Genomic DNA, 12,400 nt, shown 5'->3' with positions numbered 1-12,400 from the left:
AAAGCTATAGGGTGAGGCTGAAGTGGGGGTAGCGGGATTGATTATCAAGGGGTACAAGGTAAGTTTTTTGGCTGATAAAAATATTCTATATCTTAATTGTGGTGGTCATTACACAACTACATACATTTGTCAAAACTCATTGACTATTCACTAAAAATGGTAAATTTTATATGCGCCGATTGTATCTTAATAAACTTTTTTTTAAAGAAAGTCGCTCTAGGAGTCAGTGCAATAAAGTGACATGCATGAGGTGGGTAACGTGGAGTTTTTTTTTTTTTTTTTTTTTAAAGATGACCGGTAAGGGGATCTCAACCCTTGGCTTGGTGTTGTCAGCACCACGCTCAGCCAGTGAGCAAACCGACCATCCCTATATGGGATCCGAACCCGCGGCCTTGGTGTTATCAGCACCACACTCTACCGAGTGAGCCACGAGCCGGCCCAGTAACGTGGAGTTTTAAAAGAGGTATAAAAGTTGTGGGTTGCATGAATATTCTGGTGGCCTAGAAGTGACCTTGGGATAAAATGACTTTGGAAGCAAAACACAAGTGAACATACACGTTCATTCTAATTTGTCCCTCTATCACCTCCCCTCTCAGGAAACAGAAAATGTTGATTCTGTAGAAGTCACGGGTGATAAGTAGCTTACAAAGCTGAGTGGATACTATGTGCCAAGCACTGTTGTAAAGACTTCTACATTATTATTTAATCCTCATGACAACCCTAAGGTAAACAGAGATAGGATGCAAATCCAGGCAGTCTGACTTCATAGCACAGCACTGTCTCACCTGTCAAGTGGGATTGATAATCTGCTGCAGGGACAGCCTGACAAGCACTAGTAAGCAGAGAAATCATTGATCCCAGTAAGAGCTAAGAAATATGAACTTTCCCCAGAATGATAATTTTCATTGCTGCCTTCAAAATCCAGAAGTTCACACAGTGATTACTCAGTCCTACTCACCTGTCAAATGGGATTGATAATCTGCTGCAGGGACAGCCTGACAAGCACTAGTAAGCAGAGAAATCATTGATCCCAGTAAGAGCTAAGAAATAGGAACTTTCCCCAAAATGATAATTTTCATTGCTGCCTTCAAAATCCAGAAGTTCACACAGTGATTACTCAGTCCTATAGGACAAAAGTCAATGTGGTAGCCAGCATCCAAGATAGACCTCAGTGATTCTTGCCTCCTGGTATTAACACACCTGGGTGGTCCCTTCCCACACTGAATAAGTAATTTGACCTCTGTAACCAATAGGATATTGCAGAAATGAGAGTGTGATGTCTAAAGGTAGGACATCAAAGACATTGCAGTTTCCTCCTTGCCTCACATCCAGTTTAATTCCAAAATCCATTCCGTGTAGCAGATTATATTTTATAAGATGGTCACCACAATAGCGTCCATCTTACATGTTCTACTTTGTCACTCTCCCATCAAGAAAAAGGTTCTATGTGTCCTCTCCTTGAGCCTGGGTGGGCTTTTGACTGCTACCACCAATAGAGTATGGCGGAACAGAGATTACAACACCTACAGGGATAGGTCAGGAGATGTATGTAGCTTCAGCTTTGTTCACTGGAACACTTGTGCCTGGAGTTTTGAGCCACCAGGTAAGTCTGATTATCATGAGGCCACCATGTTGGGGAAGGCCAAGCTATATGGAGAGGTCACATAAGTTCTCCAGTCAGCATTACTAGCCTTCCAGACATCCCAGCCCCAGCTGCAGATACACAAGTAAACAGAGGCTTCAGAGATGATTCCAGCCCCATGAAGTATCCCTCAGCTTTTGAATCTTTCCAGCTGAGGATCCAGACATTGTGAAACAGAGGCAAGTCATCCCCACAATGCCCTGTCCAAATTCTTGACCAATGGGGTCTGTGGGCATATTAAAATGGTTGTCTTAAGCAACTAAATTTTGGGGTGATTTGTTATGCAGCAATAGTAACCAGAACACCCTGTAACTCCTGCCACTTTTGGCCTTCCTGACAATGGCACTTCCTCCAAGACCCATAAGCTGGCTGTCAGTTGAAGATAGCTAGACTTTGGGTAACATATGGTCTTAAACTTCAAAGGAAGGAGCCAAAGACTGTCTACTTACTTTGAGGGTTATTTAGAGTGGTTGAAGAAATTCTTGAAGGATTAGATGATGTCTTTCTCCATTTATACTATATTCTTCCCCTACAGTGGTTTTTAAGGCAAATAAATGGATAAATTAAGATAATTCACACAATAGAAGTGGCCGTAAACATAGCATACAGAATAAACCTAATTATCTTCAATTTATTTAGAGAAAATAAGCTGTCTTTAAGTTTACAGAATGACCAGGATGTGACAGTGACAATGTCTGAAAGGTACCTGTTTCTAATTTAAAAACCTACTACCATTAGGGTTTCAAACTAATATATTCTTTTCCTTTCAAGATGGCATCTCAAAAAAGCTTTCAGTCATACCTTATGAAGATTCATCTTGTATTATATTTTGAATAAATAAAAAATATAAAAATCAAGGAACGATGGTGTGGTGGTGGTATCCAATATTCCACTAAATGAAGTCCCCATGAAGACAATAACTTTGTTGGTTTTGTCACTGCTGTATCCCCATTGCCTAACACAATGCCTATCACAAAGCAAGCATTTAAACTGGATAAATAAAGTCACAGAAGAGATAAAGAGAATGTGTTTATTCTCTGATGGACATGGAACTCATTAGCACAGTTAGGCTTTTAATTTAAGTCTACAGCAAGACAAACTGTTTTCTAGGTTAAAGGGGATAATGAGATATGTTTACTGGTGAACCAGCAATAAATAAAAACAAAACCCAATAATTATACTTGAGTCAATGTGAATTTTTATTAACACACATTTGTCAAAGTCTGTACAAACCAAACATTCCTGTTTTAAAATGTCCGTTATTACAAACATACAAAGAAACAAAAGGTGTTACCAAAAGTTACTCAATTTCATGGTAAAACAGTGTCATGATTTTTAAAAACCAAAATTTCAAGACTGAGGTTTCTTCCTTCCCTTTTTGGAACTTACGGAAAGTTAGAAAATGTGTGGATTTGCTTTATATTAAATGCTAAGACTTTAAAAAATGATTTAGTATAAAACTAAATATGTGTTTTTATACTGTCATACTTCCCATAGCAGAATTTCTCAGTCTTTAAAATTAAAAAAAACAAAACCGTGACTGTCATTTTTTCACAATCTTCTTTCCCATAGCCAATGCAAATGCATCTGAAAAATATTATCTGACAGTTTATCTTACCTAAAAGTTTCTCATTCAAGAAGTTACAAAACTATTTAGCACTGCCGTTTCCCTTGCTCAGAAGGGAAAATTACATCCCCAACTAGGGTGATATATAAGCAATGTGGTCCACTGTATCTCACATCAGAAGGAAGCCACCCACTTCCACATCTCTGTCCAATTACGTGCATGGCTCCACTTATGAGAATGCTATCAAATCACAGAGCATTCACTTCTCGGAAATGCCTAGCAGGTTAAATTTACTGCTACAATTTTGGTAGACTGAGGTACAAATGTCACCTGCCCTCATGATTACCTCTAACTCTAGTACCCGCCTGCATTAATGATTCCAGGGTAGTTGGTTTTGCTCTGTTTCATGGCACACACTACACATCCTAATTTCTTTCACAAACATCACACAGAGGATCTGAAAATATGGCTAGAAATGCAAATCTATCCCCTTTCCTGGAAATGTAAATCCATGTGCCTATGGGGTCAAGAAGGGAAGACAGGACACATACAACTCTGGCAGAGGCCAAGCTACTTCTGAGAAGCACCTGTTTTCAATATATTTCCATTAAAAGCAGGGAGTGTACACGTTGGGTGGGTGAGGAGGAGTGGAGAGAAGGTACAGTGATATCATTTCTCCCAGTCGGATTCAGAGTCCATACTTGAGCAGCTCACACTGACCCCAGATATGCTCCATAGTTCAAATATTATACCATTTTAAGTCTGCTCATTTAAAAAGAGTCTTCTGACAATAGCCCAGTATGACAACTGATATAAGTAAAGGGTATTTTTTAAAAGAGAAGTGGCAGTGTGAGAATTTAAAATCAATCACATAAAACAATCAAGAAAAGGGTGGGGGAGGGAAGTGTCCAGTACAACCTGGACAAACTTTCTTTCTGCCCTTACTTAAAAAGACAGACTATTCGAATCTTTGCTACCTCCCTTAAGAATCTCCTTAAATGCTCTTCCAAAATATCCTTCAAAAGGCACTTAACTCCATACTTATGCACTGAATTGTTTCACCTTAGCAATCAGTTTTTAAGACTCCAAGGCAACAAGAAAAAAAAGATCTGATTCTTTACTAAAAGCTAGAGAATAAGACTGTTTTTCTCAAGAGGCATCACTTTTTACAAGAACTAGCTAGGCTACCATTATTCCTTTATCAAGAAAAAGTTTCTTTTTTTTAAAAAATAAATAAAACTCTGGCTATACATAGTACAAAGTTCATACATAATATACCTGGAAAAAAACCCAAGAGTATACCCTGAAGCAAAAGGTTTATTGGAGAGAGAAAGCCTCTTCCATTGTACCAAGTCTTAAGGTGGCAGTTTTTAAAGTTCAGAGGGTGGCAGTGATATACAATTAATGCCAAACTATTTGCTCATGGGTATGGCAGGATGCAACAATGGACAAAAAAAACCCCACATCATTCTGCACATAACACTGAGCACTGACCACCACAAAAAATAAAGAGTAGTAGCAAAACAGAGAGACAGAGAAGAGAAGAGAAGGAATAACAGTAGAGTAGAAGAGTAGTAGTGAGAGAAAGAGAAAGAGTGAGCTAGAAACCTCAAGCATGCGGTCATAACACAGCACAAACCAGGTGTTCCCATTCAGCCCACTGCAATCGCACAAAGAAGGATAACTGTAATAAAATAGAGACTTTTAAAGAAAGCTTACAATTCCCAAAGAACAGCCAAGTCTCCACCCCTAACCCAGGACGACTCCATTTGCTGTTGCTGGGGAGCCTTGCTGTGGTCTGTCATGGAGAGGTTATAGCTCCTGACTTCTCAGACTTCTTGCTCTTAGACAAGGCAGCTGCCTGCTTCAGGAGCTCTCGGTTTTTGGCCTAAAAAAAAAATCAGTGCAAGAAGGATGTTTTAACAACACAGGATAAGTTTTTCATGCAGAATAAGTGCTGATGCTACGGCAGACAATGTAGAAGGTCAGAAAGAGATGAACAATTTTCAGAAGTAGAAAACAACAGAAAGCTCTAGGGTTAGACATTTGGTTCAGGGAAAAAAGTATTTGCTAGAGGTTAATCAGTTACCTCAATCTTTTGGGACCCACTGTTAGAAAAGAATGCTTCATGCAATATAAACAAACCATGGAGTGCCTTAATGAGCTGAATAAACAGGATTTATAATTCAGACATCTGGAATCACATCTGGTTTATTCAATAAAGAACACATTTATTATTTTCACTGTTTTTGAGGGGAAAAGATCAAAACACATCCAAGTGTAAAACAATAAAATATATCTAAAAAGGAGATTAATGTGATTTGTCAGTACTGTGAGAAAAAAGAAATCTAAGAGATAATCATGTAAAATACAATCAGCTAAGTACACTAGAGTTACCATATAAAATTAGCAGAGTCACCTGCAATTGTTCTGTGACTTCTTTGTGGGTTTTCTCCATTTGGTTCATTTTGGCCCTCATCTGAGATTCCTGGTACTGAAAATCAGCCTTCAACTCCGTAATCTGGGGGAAAAAAAGCAGAGTGACCAGAAGAAATTTCTACACAATGAAAAATCTTTTGGTATCAGAGAGCTACATGGTCCCCCAAATTAATGAAATCCAAGGCTCTCCTTCAGATCCATACCTAAATCAAAGCCAGGGAGTTCCATATCCAATTTTTTTCTAAAGCTTTCCTGAAGATGACACAAAATCCTGACTAATATTTCTGATACTTAACAAACCATTAGCAAGTTTTTAAGATTTCATGTACTTAATATATGCCAACAACCCTCCAAATACATTCAAATAAAAGAATGACACAAAATAATTGACGGTTTGAGAGATGCCATCAATTATTTTGTGATATTATTTTGAGATAACAGCTGCTGCCAGTTACTAAACTTTTACTATGTTCCAGAAAAACTATTAGATTATATTACTTCATGCAATCTTTATGATAACTCTGTGGGGGTACTATTCCTATCTTATAGATGGGAAAACCGAGGTTTAGAAAGAGTTGAGTAATGTAATCACGATCATACATAGTGTTAGCAAGTGACAGGGCTAGGTTTTAAACCCTAGGTCCCCTCTTCTGTTGACTATGCTATTTAAGAAGCACAAAGAAGGGATATCTAAATCAGAGAGGTGATGTGTCAGCTGAGTTTTGAGGTACAGTAGCAATAGAGACATGAAGGAAGCAGAAGGACATTCAAGCAAAAGGAAGAGTATGGGCATAGGCAGAGAAGTGAGAGACAACTGAGAGATTACTGAAATGACTGACTAATGTGGACAGTGGCAGGAGTTGAGGTTAGAGACAGGTAGGCTTGATATGGAAAAACCTGTGTTCCAAGCCAAGGAGTGTGACCTTGATCCTAAAAGCTATGGGAAACAATCTGTTGTTTGTTTATGCTCTTTTTAAAACCCTAACTCTGCATAGCAGTAGAAACAATATTAATTTTGTCTTTCTTTTGCAAACATCATTTTATGTGCCATCCTGATCTAGTCCATGAAGAGTATATACTTGGGTCCACTTTCATCTGACAGTCATGTATTCAAGTGAAAAGAATATGGGTCTTTTCTCATGAATCTCCACCTTACTGGCAGGAGAAAGCATAACACAGTAGAAAGAACAGTAGAGTCAGAAAGACTGCAGTTCATTCCAAGTCTTTGGGTTCTGCCATTTATCAGCTATGTGATTTGGACAAGTTATTTAACCTCTTTGGGTCTGTTTCCTCACCTATAAAATGAGGTAGAAATTCAATGAAAAGAATGCATGTAAAGCATTTAACATCATAAATGTCTTTGTTAGCCATTCAGAATGAATCATGGGCTTCTGTACTTGACAAGAGACAACATATGTCACAGGGAAAAAAACAGAATTAGGGGAAGGGACTGAAACCCTAAGAGGAAGAATGTTGGAGGCATTCTTCATCTACAAAATAATGATGATAATTCCTACCTCAAAGGGTTGTTATAAGGATCAATGAGTTAACACATATAAAACACTTAGAATAGAGCCAGGCACAAAGTAAGCATCCAAGAAAAGTTACTATTATTGGGCAAAAATGAGATACTCTTTAAGAACCTGAAAATAAGATAATTAATAGACATGAGTCAGAAGAAGGATGTAAAAAGTTCCCTTAAAGAGGGAGGCTGACTCTCAGACCAGACTCTCTTATTCTGAAAATATTAACATGAAGATATTAGAGATATAAGATAGAAAAAATTTTAATGTAAAGACAGATTAACACTGCAGATATTAACTAAGAATTAAGATATTAACATATTTAAAGAATAGGTCACTCAGTAAGGAGTTGTAAGCAATGGAAGCACAGTAACATAGGAGTCACAGAGGAGGGCCCACCTGAACACTGTCCGGGGAGGAGGGAGACCTGGCCTACATACTTTGAGTATTACTGTTCCATGGAGATAGCCATCCCCAGAATAGAGATGGAGACATCAGGTTCTTTTAGCCTGAGAACATTAAACATTCCAATCACATAAATACCTCCTCTTGTCCCAACCCCATGCTCATTCAGCACCTTCTGATTACAACCCTCCAACGTAGCTCAGGCTGAGAAGAGCAGCATGCTGTTATATGACCCACTGTGAATTAAGATGTGGATACTGTGGTTTTACACACGGTCTCTGTAAGCTTAGTTAACAAATGTCCTCTCTGAAAAGTAGACACTCCCTCCAAATGCTGAGACAAATCAACTTTCTGAACCCCTTGACTCAGGTGGATTGACCAAGGTAATGCCATCCCATGAGTCACCTTGGCAGACAGCTAGCCTCTCCCCAGAATATCCCAACCTCACCCTGGGATTTCTCCCAACGCATCAATCATAAGTATCCACCAAACACCAGTTAAATAAAATTGCCATCGTCCTGTCCCATACCATGTGTCTTGTGTATCATTCTGGTTGGAGAGGCCTTAACTAAACCGTACCTTCTTCTCTTTCTCTAACTCTCCCAACGCATCAATCATAAGTATCCACCAAACACCAGTTAAATAAAATTGCCATCGTCCTGTCCCATACCATGTATCTTGTGTATCATTCTGGTTGGAGAGGCCTTAACTAAACCGTACCTTCTTCTCTTTCTCTAAAATCATTTGATCCTTTTGATGCAACATCTTCTTCAGAGTAGCCACTTCTTCCTTAAGCTGGGCAATGATGACAAAGTGGTCAGTGCCTGGTGAGTCCAGAGCCAGATCTGGGGAAAAGCTGAGTGGAAAATTGGAGGGAAAAAAAATCATAACTTGGATGGATAATCTTTTCTCCACCTGAAGACGCATCCTAGGCCACTTGACTGCGGGCTCCTCAAGGGCAGAAATAACTATTTGAATTTCCAGCACCAGGCTCAACAGCATTTGCTGAACTGCACAGGCAAGATGATCATCAGATAACTGTACCAACCAAAACAACAACCCAAGAACATTCCTGCAGCATCTTCTTTCACTTCAGGACTAAAATAAATGCCATGTCCCAAGAGCCAAGGTTTACTGGTGAAACAATCATAATAACTTTTTGTGATTAGATCATTTCCCTAGAATTCTGGATAAATTGTAAATTGTAAGCTCATGCATTTTTTTTAATGCTCCCCAGATCTCATCTTCCAGCTCTTTGTCTTCTGCTCCAAAGCACTGTGATATGGTGTGGCTGCTGAGAAGCTGCTGCATTCTGTCCCAGGAGCAGTCAGTCATTTTCAAAAAAGATTAAATTAATAGGAAGCAAGCCAACTTCTCCCTATGCTACAATTGTCCTACCAATATCAAGACTTCTGTGACATTTAATTAGGAAAGGAACAAAGAGGTTTCAAAATCCACAATCACATCACAATCTGGGTTTTCAATAGATTCCTCCCAGTAACAGTATCAGAGCACTCCATTCTGCTGAAGTGCCAGGTAGACTTTATATCCTTTTAGCAGAATCTCTTAACCAGGACCAGTTTCAGGGAATCTGTAAACACCTAAAATTATGTGTACAATCTTGTCCACACATACAATGGGTGGTTTTTAGAGTGAGGGTCCATAGCTTTCAATGACTGGTCAGGAGTGTCTCAGACCCAAAATTAAGTTAAGCAATCACTACCAAGAGAAACAAATCCCGCCATTCTCTAGAGAATTCCCAAAGGACGCTCTTTACTTGTCCCTGGACTGTCTTTAAAGTAAAACACAAGCCTGTTTTTCCTAAGGAGACACTGGAATACTGATTCCCAACTCCCTATATCAATATAGAAACAACTTGTTGTTCCACCTTGCTACTGGCTCTTTCTTGTATCTTAAATCACATCCAATAACCAGAATTTCTCTACTCAGGAAGAAACTCCAAATAGCAAGCCTAACTACTGGACATACTTCCTCACAGTTACCATGTCAAACATTTCTATAGCTAGAATTGGAAGACATTGCCCATTGATAAGAATATTCCCACCCCCCTCAGTCTACATGAAGCAATGAGAAGAATGTCAGAGGAAGAATAAATCAATGCTTTCATAACTGATGAATGTGCAGAATTACCCAATAACAAAAAATAAATGCAAAATAATAAAACAAGGTATGCAGGAGAAAGCACTGAAAGGTCCTGTCACAGTCTCCATGAATTTCAGATCTAGAGGCACCCCTATATCTGCAGTCTTACATCTATTTCAGTAGACACCAAAGACCTGTCTTCCCTCAACCCAACAATTAAACCCATAACTAGAGCAATGAATGAAACAGAGTAATGAGCTAGTATAAGTACTTTGTGTTGACCCAAAAGCTCCTAATGCTCTGTTCTACCTGCTTCTTGAGAGAGGATTCCTTCCATACCAATAAATTGTTGACAAAACCAATCCTGTCTATCCTGTGTTAGGTCCTGACCTATCTAACTCTCTAACTCCTGGTTCAATAAGAACTGCTATAAATGAAAAAAAAAGGGGCGCTAAGTTAGCAAAGCAGTAAATCCAGTCTCTTTCCAAAAGCCTCCAATGACAGGGAACTCACTCATTACTTCTCCAGAAAACTTTTTGTCTTCTCCAAAAGCCCTTAATAAAGAACAATCGTCCTCAGGCTGAGCCAAAACCTTTCTCCCTGTAATCCTTCACGTTGGTTGTAAGTCTGTCCTCAAAGGCCACACACAGCAAGTCTAATCTTTCAGGCACATTTCAAAGGGAGAATAAAATGAAACTACAAGGAAGAGAAATGAATGTCCTTTAGAAACAATAAACCACAAGGTGTGCCTGGGTGTCACCAACTATTGAGACTGCTTTTTTATTGCCTATGGAACAATAAATAAATATGATTAAAAAGTAGCTGGTGGATTTCCTTAAGAAAAGCTAGAAATTAACTCAGATTTTCCTCAAATTGAAAAGTTTTGTTACAATTTCAACAAACAAATTAGAAAATATGGAGAGGGAGGCTATAGATTTTGTAGGACACTAAAAACAAAGACTAAGGTATCTTATAAATATAAAACCATTAAAGAAAGCTAAAAATAACATGTTCTGTCCCTATGATATGGCGGGCAAATGGATAAAGAAAAAGAGGAGGAAAAATAATCAAATGTGCCTCAGAATTAAATAAGTAAGAGAGGAGAATGTGCTAGTATAGAAAGGCCAATGGAAAACTGTTAGGGAGAAACTTGCAAAAGACATGGGGAATAAAAATTAAAGAATAAGAGCATATATTTAAAAGTATACAAAAAATTTTTAAGTAGGGCCAGGAAAGTAGATTGTGATTAATTAAAAAGTGTGAACAACTACAACAATAGATATTTCAGAAACAAGACTGATTATACTTGGTACAAAAAATTTTTAAGTAGGGCCAGGAAAGTAGATTGTGATTAATTAAAAAGTGTGGGGCCGGCCCGGTGGCGCACTGGATAGTGCGCCGCTTGGGAAGCGCGGTGGCGCTCCTGCTCGATTTGGTCTGCATGACATTAAAAAGACTGTCGGGCCGACCCCGTCGTGCACTCGGGAGAGTGCGGTGTTGGGAGCACAGCGACGCTCCCACCGCGGGTTCGGATCCTATATAGGAATGGCCGGTGCGTTCACTGGCTGAGCGCGGTGCAGGCGACCCCACACCAAGGGTTGTGATCCCCTTACCGGTCACGCAAAAGACAAAAAAATAAATAAATAAATAAGGACTGTCAAAAAAAAGAAAAAGATTGTCAGAATGTTTTTTTCAAAGTGAAAAAAAAGCAGGAAAAAAACCCCACAGAAAGTAAAAAAGGATAGCAAAATGTAATTTATTTTGTGCTATGAACACTTAAAAGGAAGAAATGCAAACAAGTGGAATAGAATGTTAAGACTGCTAATGCAGGAACATTCAAATGGAACTTGCATATGTATGAAAATATTTTTTGTGGCAGCAGAAAAAACTTTCCAAATTTTCGAATTATATGAGTAAATTACTTTTAAAAATTAGCATGTCATTTTAAGGAAAAAATAATCTTTTAATATCTTTTCTGGAGAACATCATGAACGGCCATGTACCTAAGTCAAAGATCAGCATCCCCTTGAGGAAAACAGTCATTGCTGGTGACCAGATGCAATAAAACAGTCTGAACAAAAAGTTGAGCTTTTAGTTTGGTGTATCCATAGCAATGGATGGCAAGAATAGTGGCAGTATCTCAAGAACAAAATAAGCTAATAGAAGGTAAACTTTAAGGACTGGTTAAACTAGAGGACACGAATGAGCTTTTTTCATGTCATTCAAACATAGCCTGGGTCATAAATGATCACAAAACAGAAAAGATGAATCTAAAGGAATGAATCTTGCCATAGGCCTTTATCAAGCAGGGCATTCAAAAGTTCATTCCTTGGGCCAGCCCGGTGGCGCACTCGGTAGAGTGCGGCGCTTGGGAGTGCGGCGGAGCTCCCGCCGAGGGTTTGGATCCCATATGGAGACCGGTCTGCTCGCTGGTTGGGCGCGGTGCGGGTGTGACACCGAGGGTTGCGATCTCATTGCTGGTCACGAAAAAAGACAAAAAGGAAAAAAAAAAAAAAAAGTTCATTCCTTGTAGTAGTTTTTTTTGCAGGGTCACGCACTCTGGTAGAGGTAATGGACAACCTGCGCCACATCTACTGTCTTCAGAATGGCCAGTCTAGCTGCTCAGAGGACAGTAAAGCCGACCAGAAAGATGGTCTTATCGTTCCTTCCCCATAAAACATATAATTAAGCATTTCCAGAAGTTTCAATTCAAGAAGTTTA

At 39.0% G+C, this 12,400-nt stretch overlaps 1 protein-coding gene across 1 annotated transcript in view; it reads right to left on the bottom strand.

The window, feature by feature from the left end:
• Positions 1-2,817: 2,817 nt before the first annotated feature.
• Positions 2,818-12,400, bottom strand: part of FAM76A (family with sequence similarity 76, member A) — a 48,226-nt gene continuing 38,643 nt past the window's right edge. The window contains exons 7-9 of the mRNA XM_008575571.1: positions 8,297-8,432; positions 5,629-5,730; positions 2,818-5,097 (exon numbers count right to left, since the gene is read on the bottom strand). Of these exons, the coding sequence (XP_008573793.1) occupies positions 5,011-5,097; positions 5,629-5,730; positions 8,297-8,432 (325 nt within the window). The 3' untranslated portion in view covers positions 2,818-5,010. The remainder of the gene's footprint in view (positions 5,098-5,628; positions 5,731-8,296; positions 8,433-12,400) is intronic.

This window comes from Galeopterus variegatus, unplaced genomic scaffold (genome assembly GCF_000696425.1).
Source record: "Galeopterus variegatus unplaced genomic scaffold, G_variegatus-3.0.2 Scaffold1207, whole genome shotgun sequence".
Taxonomy (NCBI): Eukaryota; Metazoa; Chordata; class Mammalia; order Dermoptera; family Cynocephalidae; genus Galeopterus; species Galeopterus variegatus.
Note: the sequence above shows the minus strand (reverse complement) of the source record. Positions and strands in the feature narration are given on the sequence as shown.